The sequence below is a fragment of the Penaeus japonicus genome, unplaced genomic scaffold (genome assembly GCF_977035675.1).
Source record: "Penaeus japonicus unplaced genomic scaffold, GWHDUDI00000001_assembly GWHDUDI00000011, whole genome shotgun sequence".
NCBI classification, from domain to species: Eukaryota; Metazoa; Arthropoda; class Malacostraca; order Decapoda; family Penaeidae; genus Penaeus; species Penaeus japonicus.
Genome location: NW_028234413.1, coordinates 33,868,324 through 33,881,845, shown reverse-complemented (window position 1 = coordinate 33,881,845; position 13,522 = coordinate 33,868,324). Strand labels below are relative to the sequence as shown.

Below are 13,522 nucleotides of genomic sequence, written 5' to 3'. Positions count from 1 at the left end.
AGAGAGAGAGAGAGAGAGAGAGAGAGAGAGAGAGAGAGAGAGAGAGAGAGCTGAAAAGGGGGAATGAGAACGTACAGGGTAGGGGGAGGGGAGCGAAATGGGGGAACGGAGAACGTAGGTAGGGAGGGCGAGGGGAATGTCTACAATAACAAGGCACAAAAAGCATCGATCGTCCACAAGGCATCGACGGAAGAGAAAAACACATCGATACGTCGCTACAGCGGATAGAATAAACAAAAATCCCTCTAAACTAAGGGGAATAAATGGAAGGGAATAATTCAAGGGAATAAACTAATTATCCAATTAAGGAAAAGAGACCACCTGCTACAACAATAATCAACAACTCATAACAAAACCTTCTTGATCTCTGAACCAAAGTTGTGGTAATGGCCATAAAAGCAATTGCAAAATAATCAGCAATGACAAGTCAAAATAACAATAAAAACAGAGTAAAGAAGTAGTAATATCTTAATAAAAATAAAATGTATGAAAAACACTCTCTACCCCCCACCCCCAGCCCCCCATCTCCCATGTTACCGGTTAGGGGTTACCAGTCAGTTACCAGTCACCAGTCACTCATTACTGTGTCCCAATCACCGATCAACAGTCGGTAGTTACCACTCATGAGTCTCCAGTCATTTGTTACCAATCAATAAGTAACAATTCCAAACCTCCAATCACCAATTAACGATCATTATTCACTAATCACTAATTATAAATCCCAAATTACTAGTTACTAGTTACCCACCTCTGATTCCTTTTCCCTAATCACTAATCGCGAGTTAACAGCTACCAGCCACCAGTCAATACCTACCACTAATCAGTTATGAGCTATCACTCACTAGTCACTATCTACCAATCACCAGTCACACGTTACTAGTTACCAGTTACCAGTAGACCGTCCCCCCCTCTCCCATTACCTTCCCCCCCCCACCCCATACCGCACCGCCCGCTCACTCGCTCGCTCGCCACTCCTAAAACTTTAATGGCTGATCGATCTTTTCTTTAAGTGGCAAGCTCGCCTCCTCGCCGTCTCGCCTACAGCCCACATCCACATCCACGCCCAAGGCTACATCCACGTTCATATCCACATCCACACGATACCGCCTGCCAACAGCCAACACACAGGTTGCCATCCTGACGCCAACCACATCGCCTGACAACGCCGGGTCTTGTTCCTTTTTATTTCATATATATATATATATATATATATATATATATATATATATATATATAATTCTCTTTTTTAATCACGCATAGAGTTTTTGAATGCGAGCGACATTTTGATTATAATTAATGCTAGTTTTCTGGGGGTGGGGATGAGGGTGGAGGGGTGTCATCTACGACGATGATAATCATAATATTAGTATCAATACCAGCAGTGAGAATATTGATAACAATCATAATCGTAATAATAATAATAATAATAATAATAATAATAATAATAGTAATAATAATAATAATAATAATAACAACAACAACAACAATAACAATTATACTGATAGCAATAATCATCACCATAGCGACAACAACAATTAAGTTCCAAAAGACCCCCTTCAGCACCCGGCAGAGAGCAGCTGCAGCAGGACTCGCACACACCATAGAGGCGCGGCGATTTCCATGATCATTTCCCGCTAAGAATATTACCACTAAGTATAGCTAACTGTCTCTCCTTGAAGCGCTAAACACAACCTCGTTTTGCACGCTCAAAATGAGGTAGGTATTTCACTGCGTTTATCTATCTATCTATCTATCAACCATCATACATACAAAAGAGAAAAAAACAAGCCAAAACTATGATAATCCCAATAATTAGATAATAACAACCGCAGTAATAAAAACTACCATACATATTATCAAAGTATCTGAATTACAATCATTACCAAACCATATATTTCACGTTTCCCATGACGCCTGGCGTAATTCCCATGACTACCATCATTATCACCATATCCAATATCGTTACTATCATTGCAATGTTGATCTTTACTGCGTTTCCCTCCCTCGTAATTATCATTGTTGATCGCGCTTTATCGTGAAAATACCGTAATCTTCATGACTCCCCTGGCCGCACGAACTATAACAGACCCTATCCTAACGGTATACGCAGCGGGCAGAGACCGAAAGAGACAGATATCGATAGACAAACAGAAAGGTAAACAGAGGGGGAGACAGACCGCCCGACAGACCAACAGATTGACAGGCAGCCCCATGGACAGACAGTCAGACCGGCAACCGGCAGACCGACAGACAAACAGTCAAACGGCGACGAACTCGACGCCAGGCAGATGACAGGGAGCGCGGCAGTCAGCCAGGGTACTGCCAGGTTTATTGCATGACAGACAGACGGATAAGCGGACGTGCAGGGTCGTGTGCCGTATTGATTCCAGCATGGTACACTGTAACACAGTTCTCCCCCCTTCCTTCTGCCTCCACTCACCTTCCCTACCCCCTACCCCCTCCCCCTAAAGGAGACAAAGCAACACCCATGCATACTATTATTACGCTCATTCCTTGTCTCTTTGCTTCCTCGCATGCAGCAAGGTCACTCTCGCCCCCCTCCCTTCCCCCCCTTTTCCCCCTCCTCCTCCTCCCTTTCCTAAAGTTCGAAGTTCGATTCCCCCCTTCTGCCTCTCTACCTCCCTCTCTCCCTCTCCCCCTCTCCCCTTCGCATGCCAAGGTCAATGCTTCCCACACAAACTGTTCCCTCTTCTCCTTTTCTTTCCTTCTTGCTTCGTCTATTACTTCCCGAAGCCATGTCATACAACTATCTCTTGCTCGCCCGTCCCTCTCTCGACCCTTGGCTCCCCCAGCTAATTATTCCTACATTAGCATATACAAACAAACGGTTGGCACGCACGAACGTTTACTTAGATGTTAAAACAAATAAACCATTGTTACATTCGAGCTATGTCGCCACTAACAAGGATAGCCAGACAGGACCCCCTTCCTTGCATAAATACCTTTCTTATGGTCATTATAGGGGAATTGTACAACACCAAGGTTAATTAACCTTTACACTGCGAATATTATCATGTGAGTAATAGACAAAAAAGAAATACAAACACTAGGCTAGAGGGGGAGTTGTAGAAAGCCGCCAAAACGAATCCCAAACTTTAGTTAGTCACCCCTGCGATCTTCGCTCGCGTTCGTTTTCTGTATTACGCTCCCGCCTAAAATAGAAAACTGAGTCGCACCGTTAGCCGGACAAACTATAGTAAACTAGTCCGTTGGCTTGGCCGTAAGCAGCGACCTAGTTTTAACATCATGTCTTGTTCATCGACTGCCCATCATCCGTCACATTATACGATTTGTCGCATCGAGGCACAGTGCCAGGGACACCATACCTGGGAGAGCAAGCAGGCGCCTTATCACATGCAAAGCCTTAACCAAAAAAAATCCCAGTCTCCAGACTCTAATGCCAAAGCTCCTGACACTTTAAAAACAACGGGACGGTCATCATAAAAGGTATATGAAGACACTGACAGATAGCAACCGATCCGAGAATGGGTGAAGTGGGCGTGAGGGTGGGAAGAGGTGGGAGGAAGAGGTGGGAGGAGGTAGGGGGGGAGGAGGTAGAGGGGGAGGAGGTAGAGGAGGAGGAGGTAGGGGGGGGAGGAGAAGGAGGTAGGGGGGAGGAGGAGGAGGAGGTAGGGGGGAGGAGGAGGAGGGGGTAGGGGGGGGAGGAGGAGGAGGAGGAGGTAGGGGAGAAGGAGGAAGGGGGGGAGGAGGAGGTAGGGGAGAAGGAGGAAGGGGGGGAGGAGGAGGAGGAGGAGGAGGAAAAATAAGAGGCAGGGAGGAGAAGGAGGGTGGGGAGGAGGAGATCAGGAGGAAGAGGAGGAAAAAGAGATGAAGGGGGCAGAGGAGGGAGATGAGGTGGTTCCGTAAATGTGTAGATTAGGCGATCCAAAGACAACATGGAAGGTATTGGGGACACAGAGGACGGAGGTGAGGGGGAGGGATCTCACGTCTGCTTGGTGCTGGTGCAAGGGAAGGAAAAGGAGAAGGGGAAGGGAAAGGGAATGGAAAAGAAGATGATGGGAAGGGAGAGGAGGGGAGGGAATGGAAGGGAATGACAGGTAAAGGCGAAAGTGAAGGGAAAGCAAAAGAGGCGGTGGGAATGGATGGAATAGAAAGGGAGGGAACGGGAGGGAGGGGAGGGAAGAAGAAGGGAAAAGAAGGGGGAAGAGAAGATAAATAAAGTTGCACGGATAAAAATCTACAAGAAAGACAAACAATCGCTAAAAATACATGGAAAGAGGGGAATAATGACCTTAAAAGAACATAATACAATGTAGCAGAGAGGAGAAGGGAAGGAGAAGTGAAGGGGAAGGGGATGGGGAAAGGAAGAGAAGGGAGGGCAAGGAAAAGACTGGGTAGGGCGGGCACACAGAGGCCCGTGGGTCGCGGCTGGGTTGGCGGCGACTCAAGGTAAGCGTCATTAGCGAGGGAAGCCTTGGGTGATGGCGAAGCTTGGTATAATTATTCCGGCCACCGCGACCGCTCCTTCGGCGGCGACGGCCCAACTCATCACGTCCACACACAAACACACGCACACACAAATTAGCGCGGACACGAACGCACGCACAAACACGCACACAGAAAATAAGAATAAGAATAAAGATAATAGACGAATAAATATATAATAAAGACACGAAATGTCAACACCTTAAAAAGTTGCATTTGAAGGATTTGATGATATCTTATTTTATGCTCCTTTATGTAAGAAAAAAAAAAAAAAAAAAAAACAGCCAAAGAGCGAATCAGAGTCACTCGCCATGACTCCACGGACACAGGTAAGCTATCTATCTATGAGGAGACACTGTCTGAGGGAATACATCAAGACATCCCTGTATCTAGATACCTTACATGTGTCCCATTACAACCAGTGGACACAACATAAAACAATACAACACCAAGTCGTGCATCACAAAAATCACCACCAAAATAAAATATGATGAAAAAGAAACGGCAACCAATAAGTCTTCGAATGGCACACAAATCAGAAGTTAAATTAAATTAAATTAATCAAATAATTGATTAAATTGGGCAAGTGTCCCAGATGGCAAATAAAAAAGGAAACAATAATCACCATCATGCCCGAAATATGTTATTAAGGCATTGCAATCATCACCTTCAAATAACACACAAAAAAACTTTTATAAAAGAAAACGTGATTATGACAGCACCAAGACGCAGGAAGGTGCGTCCACAGCCACAGCAGTCCTCAGGAACACAGCATCCCAAAAGGAGGGAGAGGGGGAGTAAATACCCTCTATCCTTATCCACTAAAAGAAGGGTGAGGGTGGGTGAACACAGCGAAAAAGGGGGAGGGAGGGGAATGAGAGAAAAAAAATCCCTCACACAGCAAAATGTGGGTAGGAGAGAGGGAGGGGGGGAGGGAGGGGGTGAACACTGACACACACGAGCACAGCCTCACAGCAGCAATGACCTACCGTGGCACCGGCACGGAAACTCGGCTTGGCTTCCTTGCCTCTCCACACGCTGCTGCACTCACCTGAAAACTAATTATCTATACATAGTGGCAGGCATGTGCGACCCTCTCACTCACTCACTTAAATGCGCATATATAAATATACTTACACAATGACACGAAACACACACACACACACACACACACACACACACACACACACACACAAAGCAGACCCATATGTGTAAGTATACATACACAATCACGACAGCAAGCAAACGTATACACGCGCACATGCCCGTCAAAACTTTGGAAAACTATGGCAAGAAAAAGAAAAAGAAAAAAGAAGAGGTTTGCTATCTGGGCAAAAGGGGGCGGGTCAGTGGGCGGAGCGATGGGTGGGGCAACACTATATGGGAAAACACAGTGTCTGGATAAAGTAACAGTGAGAGAGGAAATATATATGTAACAGTGAAGTGAGTGTTACTTTGCGGTGGATTTCTGTTATCGTTCCATGGGCGGGGAAGGGGGAAGGAAGACAAGGGAGGAGAATCAAATAAGTTAAATAGCGAGAACAGAGGGAGAGATTGGGAAGGGGGTCGTATTCCCTTATATCACAAAATGCGACAGGACGCTAAATAGAACAATAGCAACAACATGGAAACTCATCTTGTCTACAACAAATGTGGAATACATAATCATAAAAAAAGGAAATAAAAACCAAAATGGCGACGACCACTTTCCCCTCCCTCTTTTGGGCCAATTAACTTTGGGATCTTCCTCTTCCTCTTCCACAAGACGCGGCTGCAATAGAAGAGGGGGTGGGAGGGGAGGGGAGGGTGGGGAGGGGATGGGGATGGGGGTCGAGTGCCTTGACCGTCCAGAGCCGCAAGACAAAACTGACCTGAGGAGGACGAGGGCGGCGGGTCAAGGGCGCCGTCGGGGGCGGAGATGGAGGTGGAGGCCGTGGCGGAGCCGAGCGCCAGGGTGGAGGCGGAGGTAGAGGAGATGGAGGGGCAGGGGGAGGCGGGGGCGGTGAGGGGGCTGGTGCTGGATGCGGTCGCGAGCGCGGGCATGGGGGTGGGCGGCGGGTGGAAGGGGCAGGAGGGTGAGCCAGGGCCGCCGCCGTGGCCATCGAAGAAGTTACCCTCGCACACGGCGTACACGCCCACTGTGTCTTCGTAGGGTGTGCTGTTGGGTGTAGGCGGGGGGTAGGGAAAGGCGGGTGGCGGGAGGGCAAGCGCGGGCGTGGGCGCGGTTGTGGATGGGGGCGGCACAGAGAGGTGGAAAGCGGCCACAGGAACAGCCAACTCGCTCTTGTTGAGAATGGCAGCCGCCCGAAGCTGCAAGGCAAGCGTCCGGGCCTCCTCCGCACTCGCGGGCGGGATGGGCGTGCCGCGGTGGTAGTGGGCGGGCGGTGGGTGGTCGCGTGCGGCACAGAGGGCGCAGGCGGGGCACGCGTCGGGTGGGGGCGCGTGCGGGCATAAGGGCGGTGGCGGCACACTGTAGGTCATGGTAGGGCCGGGCGCGGTCGCAGTGTTGCATGTCACACTGCCCGTGCTAACGTGGGCGGCGTCAGCGGCGTAGAGCGGGTGGTGGGCGTGGTGTGCGGGCGTGCAGGCGCCGTGCATGGCCGCCAGGTTGACTCCCCAGGTCCCTCCACCGCCGTCCCCCGTCGCCACCTGCTCGCTCATGCCCCGCTCGCACCAACAACGACAACAACAACAATAAGAGCACAGAAACAACAACTACAAAATCACACCAACCCTGACTCCCTCTTCAGGTCTGGCAGGCGTGTAAGTAAGCGTGTGTGTGACCGCCTGGCACTTTCGAGGCACTCCGCGGCGAGCACTCTACCCGCAGGTGCTGTGGGGCACCGGCACAGTCGGGCTCTCACTCAGAGCCTAATCGTCACTGCACTCCCATGGCACTCGCCGTCGGCACTACGGGATATGCACACTCCTACCGGAAGGATCTGTCACCTGGGTTATCGCGCCACCCTCGGCCTCCGCTGACGTCCGTGGCACTCCGTCTCCAAGCTAAGTGGAAGCCACGGTGGCTCTCCGCGCCTCTGGTCCTAGCACATCCCAGAGCGCAACGTGAAAGTGTAGGACGGCGGTCACTGCACACGCGGCATCCTGCGGCTCGTGGCGGCAGCCGCAGTAGCAAGGTCTGTGGCGGAATGGGCGTGGCCGCAATAACAGGGGTCAGCGAAACCAGGGCGTGGGACGTGGCGCTGCCCTGAGGGCGTTGCGAAGACTGCAACGCCCCTGTTTCGCTTCGACTTAAAGATACCCGCCTATCCGACCCGTGGTCTCCCAAGGCCTGCGGTTCCCCTGACGCGACCGAGGGTGAAGGGCGGCCAAGGTGGGCGGTTGGACGGGCGGGCGTGCGAGGTGTGAGGAAGGACAGGGTCGTGGGCGGGAGGGCAAGAGAGTTGATGAGCAGGAGAAGCGAGTGAGAGTGAAAGAGGGAGAGGGAGAACACCAGCGAGAGCGGCGAAGGTGGTCGAGGAACTGATCAAGCGCCCCTTGCACTCCACCCTCTTGTACCCTCCCATACCCATGCCCTAGCGTGCCCCGCGCCCTCTCCCTCCCCTCCCTTCCAAGCACCCTCCCTCCCCCTCTCTCCCGTCTTTCTCGCCGACTACCTCAACAGCCTTATGCATCTTCCATCTAGGCTATGCCCTCCTGACCTATTTTCTTGTGCCCTTTTTATACCTACTCACTTTTCCACTCCAATGAGGCTTTCCCTCACCCGAGCCTACGTCAACGCGTGCCCGCTGCCACTGAGGCATCCACAGGTAGGTGCACATCGTGAATACGGACTTTGCCCTCTTCCCCAAAACCCCCCTTCCTTCTTACCCCTACCCTGCCCCTTCCTGCCCTATCTCCCTCCCTCCCACTCCTCATAACCGCCAAAAGCCTTCGGTTGGCACTGTGCCATCAGTCTCCATCTATTACTATCTCCAAGCCGATGCCATCTGTACCGTTGCCCATCATCATCCCCATGATCCTCCTCATCATAATATCTCTCTCTCTCTCTCTCTCTCTCTCTCTCTCTCTCTCTCTCTCTCTCTCTCTCTCTCTCTCTCTCTCTCTCTCACTCTCTCTCTCTCTCTCTCTCTCCCTTACTCTCTCTCTCACTCTCACTCTCTCTCTCCCTCTCACTCTCTCTCTCTCTCTCTCTCTCTCTCTCTCTCTCTCTCTCTCTCTCTCTCTCTCTCTCTCTCTCTCTCTCTCTCTCTCCTGCCTCACTCAAGTCATGCCCCTCTTCCCCACCTTCCCGCCCCCGACAATCCCACCCCCCACCAAAGCCAATCACCTCCCCCCAATTATATCAACCGATGCCATGCCCGCAACCCCATCAATCTCCCACCATCTTGGCACTGAAAGCAAGCACGAGACCACGTTTCCCCAACCATCCCATCCCATCCCATCCTATCCCCTCCCGACCCCATCCCGCCTACCCAGGACCGTAGCGTGTGCATTCAGCCGCCGCCATTGAGGCATCCCGGGCTTGCGGAATGGCGCTGTGCACACTGGCACGCAGGCCGCCGCCAATAGGACGGGGAGGGGAGAAATAAACAAATAAAGGCGCATGGCAGTTGATACGGGGGGAGGGGGGAGGGGGGAGGGGGAGGAGGAGGACGGTCATATATAGAAATTGAAATAGAAATAAAAATGTATACATACATACATACACATTATGTATATGTATATGTATATGTATATATATATATATATATATATATATATATATATATATATATATATATATGTATATACATATACATATACATATACATGTACATGTACATATGAGAGAGAGAGAGAGAGAGAGAGAGAGAGAGAGAGAGAGAGAGAGAGAGAGAGAGAGAGAGAGAGAGAGAGAGAGAGAGAGGAGAGAGAGAGAGAGAGAGAGAGAGAGAGAGAGATGGAGCGTTGTGCCGAAAAGGGCGCCTATCTGCCCCGTGACGGGCGTGGCAGGTGAGTCGCTCAGGCTAAACGGGCGTCGACAAACATCAAAAACATTTAGGTTTCATTCCCCTACGGCCGGAGGGGGAGGATTCTATATTCTATGTGTGTGTATGTCTGATGTATGTATGTATGTATGTATGTATGTATGTATGTATGTGTGTGCGTGTGTGTGTGTGTGTGTGTGTGTGTGTGTGTGTGTATGTGTGTGTGTATGTGTGTGTGTGTGTTAGTGTGTGTGTGTGCGCGCGCGCGCGCGCGTTTATGTGCACTGTGCATGAGTGTGGGTTTGCATCCAGTCACAGGTTCGCGCGAGTGCACCAATCAATTCGTTCCTTCTTTCGTTTGCATGTTCGAGTTCGTTGGCTGGGTCGTCAGCTGATGCGGGACAGCTGATAGCCGCCCGTCAGCCGAGCCTCTTGACACGCTCAATGGCCTGAGTCATTGCAATAACACAGTCATCACGGGCCTTTCAGACACCCTCTAGGCAATCTGCAACGCAAACCGATACATAACAGGGAGAGTGAAGGGGAGGTTAGGGAAGGGAGAGAGAAAGCGAGGGAAGAGAGTAAGAGAATAAGAGAATAAGAGAATAAGAGAATAAGAGAATAAGAGAATAAGAGAATAAGAGAATAAGAGAATAAGAGAATATGAATAGAGAGAGGAAGAAAGAAATAAAGAAAGAAAAAGTAGCCGAAGGCTGAGAGGGAGAATGGATGGGTGGGAAGACGAAAAGGGGGAATGGGTAACGAATAATAAAAACAAAGGAAAGAGAACCCACCTCGACCGGAGGCTCCCTCTTCCTTCTTCCTGTCACCACGTGGTAATGTTTATAAACAACTATGACGTCACATGGCACAACGTTCCCCAGCACAATACCTTACCTTCTGTAAGCTCCTCGTCACCCCTTCCGTACTTTCCCCATCCCTCAGTACTTTTTCCTTCCCCCTTTCTCCTTCTCCTTCCCTCTCATTTTCCATCAGGTGGGAAAAGATAAATGGGGGAGAGAGAGGAGAGAGAAGGGAAAAGGGAAGAGGGAAAAGGAAGAGGGACAACAGGAAGAATAAAAGACAAAGAAAACCAGGCGAGTATCTACCCTACACGCCCGTCTCTCACAGACCGGATGGGCGGGTGGGCGGGAGGGAGAGGGGCGAGGTTGAGTGTATTCGTGGGTGTGGGTGCAAGGAACCAGTTGCGGCAAAGCTGACGACGAGCAGCAACAGCCGGTGCGCCCAGGTACACGCACGCAATGTAAACAAACCAGGTAAACAGTAAACAACCGCCTCGCACGTTTCCGGAGGAGGCAAAAGACCGATGGGTAAGAGAGCGGAGGAGTATGAAGGAGGAGGGATAGATTGTTGAATGGGAGGAAGGAATGAATAGAGGGAGAGAGAGGAGTAGAGAAAAGACTGAAGGATAGGTGGGAAGGGACAGAGAAGGAGAAGGAGGAATGGCAGAGAGAGGGCGAGGGAGGAGGGGGTATAGAGAAGGAGAGGGAGGAAGGGGTAGAGAGAGGGAGATGGAGAGATGGGCAAAGAGAGGGTATGGGAGAAAGGGGTAGAGAGAGGGAATGGGAGAAAGGGGTAGAGAGAGGGGGAGGGAGAAAGGGGTAGAGTTAGGGAGAGGGAGAGTAAAAAAGAAATAGAGGCAGAAAAAAGGATTATAGGGAAGGTAAAATAAAAACATATAGGCCGGTTGAAAGTGCGCATTTATAACTAAATAACAATATCAATAATAATAATAATAATAATAATAATAATAACAATAATAATAATAACAATAATAATAATAATGATAATAATAATAATGTCAATAATAATAATAATAACAATAATAATAATACCGATAATAACACCAAACAACTAAATCAACAGAAATATATATATATTATTATATATATATGTATAAATATATATTTATATATATATATAATATATATTATATATATATATATATATATATATATAAAGTCCCGCGATCGACAAGTCCAAGAAAAAAGTAGTTTCTTATATATATAGAAAAAAATAATCGACAAAAAACACCTACCTTCATCTCCACCAATAATCCAACACGAACGACAAACACACAAACAAATGCACGCTAAGAAGAAACTTGGGTACGTACCTGCAAAGAAAGAGAGGAAGAAAAAATTAGAATGTATTTGTTTGCCAACTGTAACCATGATTGCGTTGTCTTAGAGAATCATCATATTACAAAGTAAACATTAAAGTCAAATTATAATCAAATCAACTAAACATGGAGGTCAAATTATAATCAAACTAACTAAATATTTAAGTCAAATTATGATCATTTAACTATCAACATACCATAAAATCATAAATCACGGTTCAAGTTTCACGGAACTATCATCAGCTCGGCATAAAATGAATACAAAATACATATATCACAAAAATATTGCAAGCGGCATACAGAAGAATCTTTCTATAAACAAGAATCATACAATAATAATAATAAAAAGATTTCTTCCCCGCTCGTAATCCGCCATTCTGTAACCAGCCAATAACAGCAAGCGGAAGCAATGACGTCACTAACCGCATTAGCCAATAGGAGTGTTTAATGGTATAATGGCCTCTGATTTCATGCTAATTTTCAGGTCCCGGGTCTATGGCGTACCCAAAGTTCGGGAATAAGAGTAAAATAGATATATCAGAATGGTAATGGTAATACTGGTTACTACTAACAACATTGAAAAAAATAATACCAATAGTGATAATGGCAACGGCGATGCAAGCAAAAAAATAATGAGAACGAGAACAAAATCCATCTCAGATCAGAGCCACTGTCACGTCTGAATCTTGAGATGATTTCTTTTAGCTAAAATATTATTTAGAACAAATATGAAGAAACAATGTTTTCGAAATTCGCGTTCTCTGGATGCCGCCAAGGAACATCTTCCACCGCAAGCAAACGGCAGACGGACGGACGGATGGACTCAACAAATATTTAGTTGTTGTTTTTTCATTTGCATCATCAATATTGACAATCTCCCAATCTCCTTATGTTTGACTTTCATCGCGGGTTTCACTCTATCAATATAATGATAATAATAATGATAATAATAATAATAATAAAACAATAATGGTAATAATGATAACAACAATAATAATAGTAATAATTAATAAAAGTATATTAATAATAATAGTGATAATAATAATACAAATGATGATAATGATAAAGATAAAGATAAAGATAAAGATAATGAAAATAATAATAATAGCAATACTAATAAAAAGAGAATGGTGCCACCGCCTGCCTTCTTTCCTCCTTCGATCCGGGTCCGAGAGGAACTCGGTCATCAGGTCCGCGCACTCAAGGCTTCCCTCCCCATCTCTGTCTGTGTCTGTCTGTGCGTCTGTCTCTGGTTAGTGGCCAGACTCTTCCTCTTTCCTATACCCCTCCCCCTCCAGAATCCTTTATTTCTTTCGTTCTCTCGTGTGTGTTTTTTATAATCTATTTTTTTAAAACATTTTCCCCAATAATTTGATTAATGTATAGAAGGGAAGCCGGAAACCAGAAAATACCGCATAACGCAGTTTTTCTATTACTCCCCTTAGTTCCCTCAAAACCCCGAAAATAAGGTAAAACATCCACGTGACTATTCCCCAAACCGTCCGTTTTTTTTTTTAAAACAATTCCGGGGCCCACCCCCACCCGATTTTACCGAATCTCGTTGTTCAAAAAATTTAAAAATTCAAACTTTCCAAGGGGAAAAAGGGGCGTGAAAGGGGGGAAACAAAGGGGGGAACAAAAGATAAAACCACCCAACAAAAAAACGGGGGGGCAAAACGGGAAGCTGGGGGAAAACTCAAAAAAAGGGAAAAAACTGAAAGATGGTGGAGAAAATGAAAGGGGCCCGGGGAAGGAGTTAGAGGGAAAAAAAGAGATTAAAGAGAGGAGGGCTAGAAAAAAAAAAGGTGCGAAAGAAGTATAAAAAAGGAAAGGGAAGGGGAGGGAAGAGAAAGAAAAAAAGGGAGAAAAAAAAAAAAAAAGGAGGCGTAAAATAGGAAATAAGAGATAAGAGGGACGAAAGAGCGGCAAAAAAGTTCCCTGATAGGCCCCAAAAAGGTAAAGGCCAAAAGGGGGGGATGGA

At 47.4% G+C, this 13,522-nt stretch overlaps 1 protein-coding gene across 1 annotated transcript in view; it reads right to left on the bottom strand.

Moving 5' to 3' along the window:
• Positions 1-7,143, bottom strand: part of LOC122262447 (heterogeneous nuclear ribonucleoprotein K-like) — a 73,218-nt gene extending 66,075 nt beyond the window's left edge. The window contains 1 exon segment of the mRNA XM_086541969.1: positions 6,339-7,143. Within this exon segment, the coding sequence (XP_086398095.1) occupies positions 6,339-7,128 (790 nt within the window). The 5' untranslated portion in view covers positions 7,129-7,143.
• Between the last annotated feature and the right edge of the window lie 6,379 nt (positions 7,144-13,522).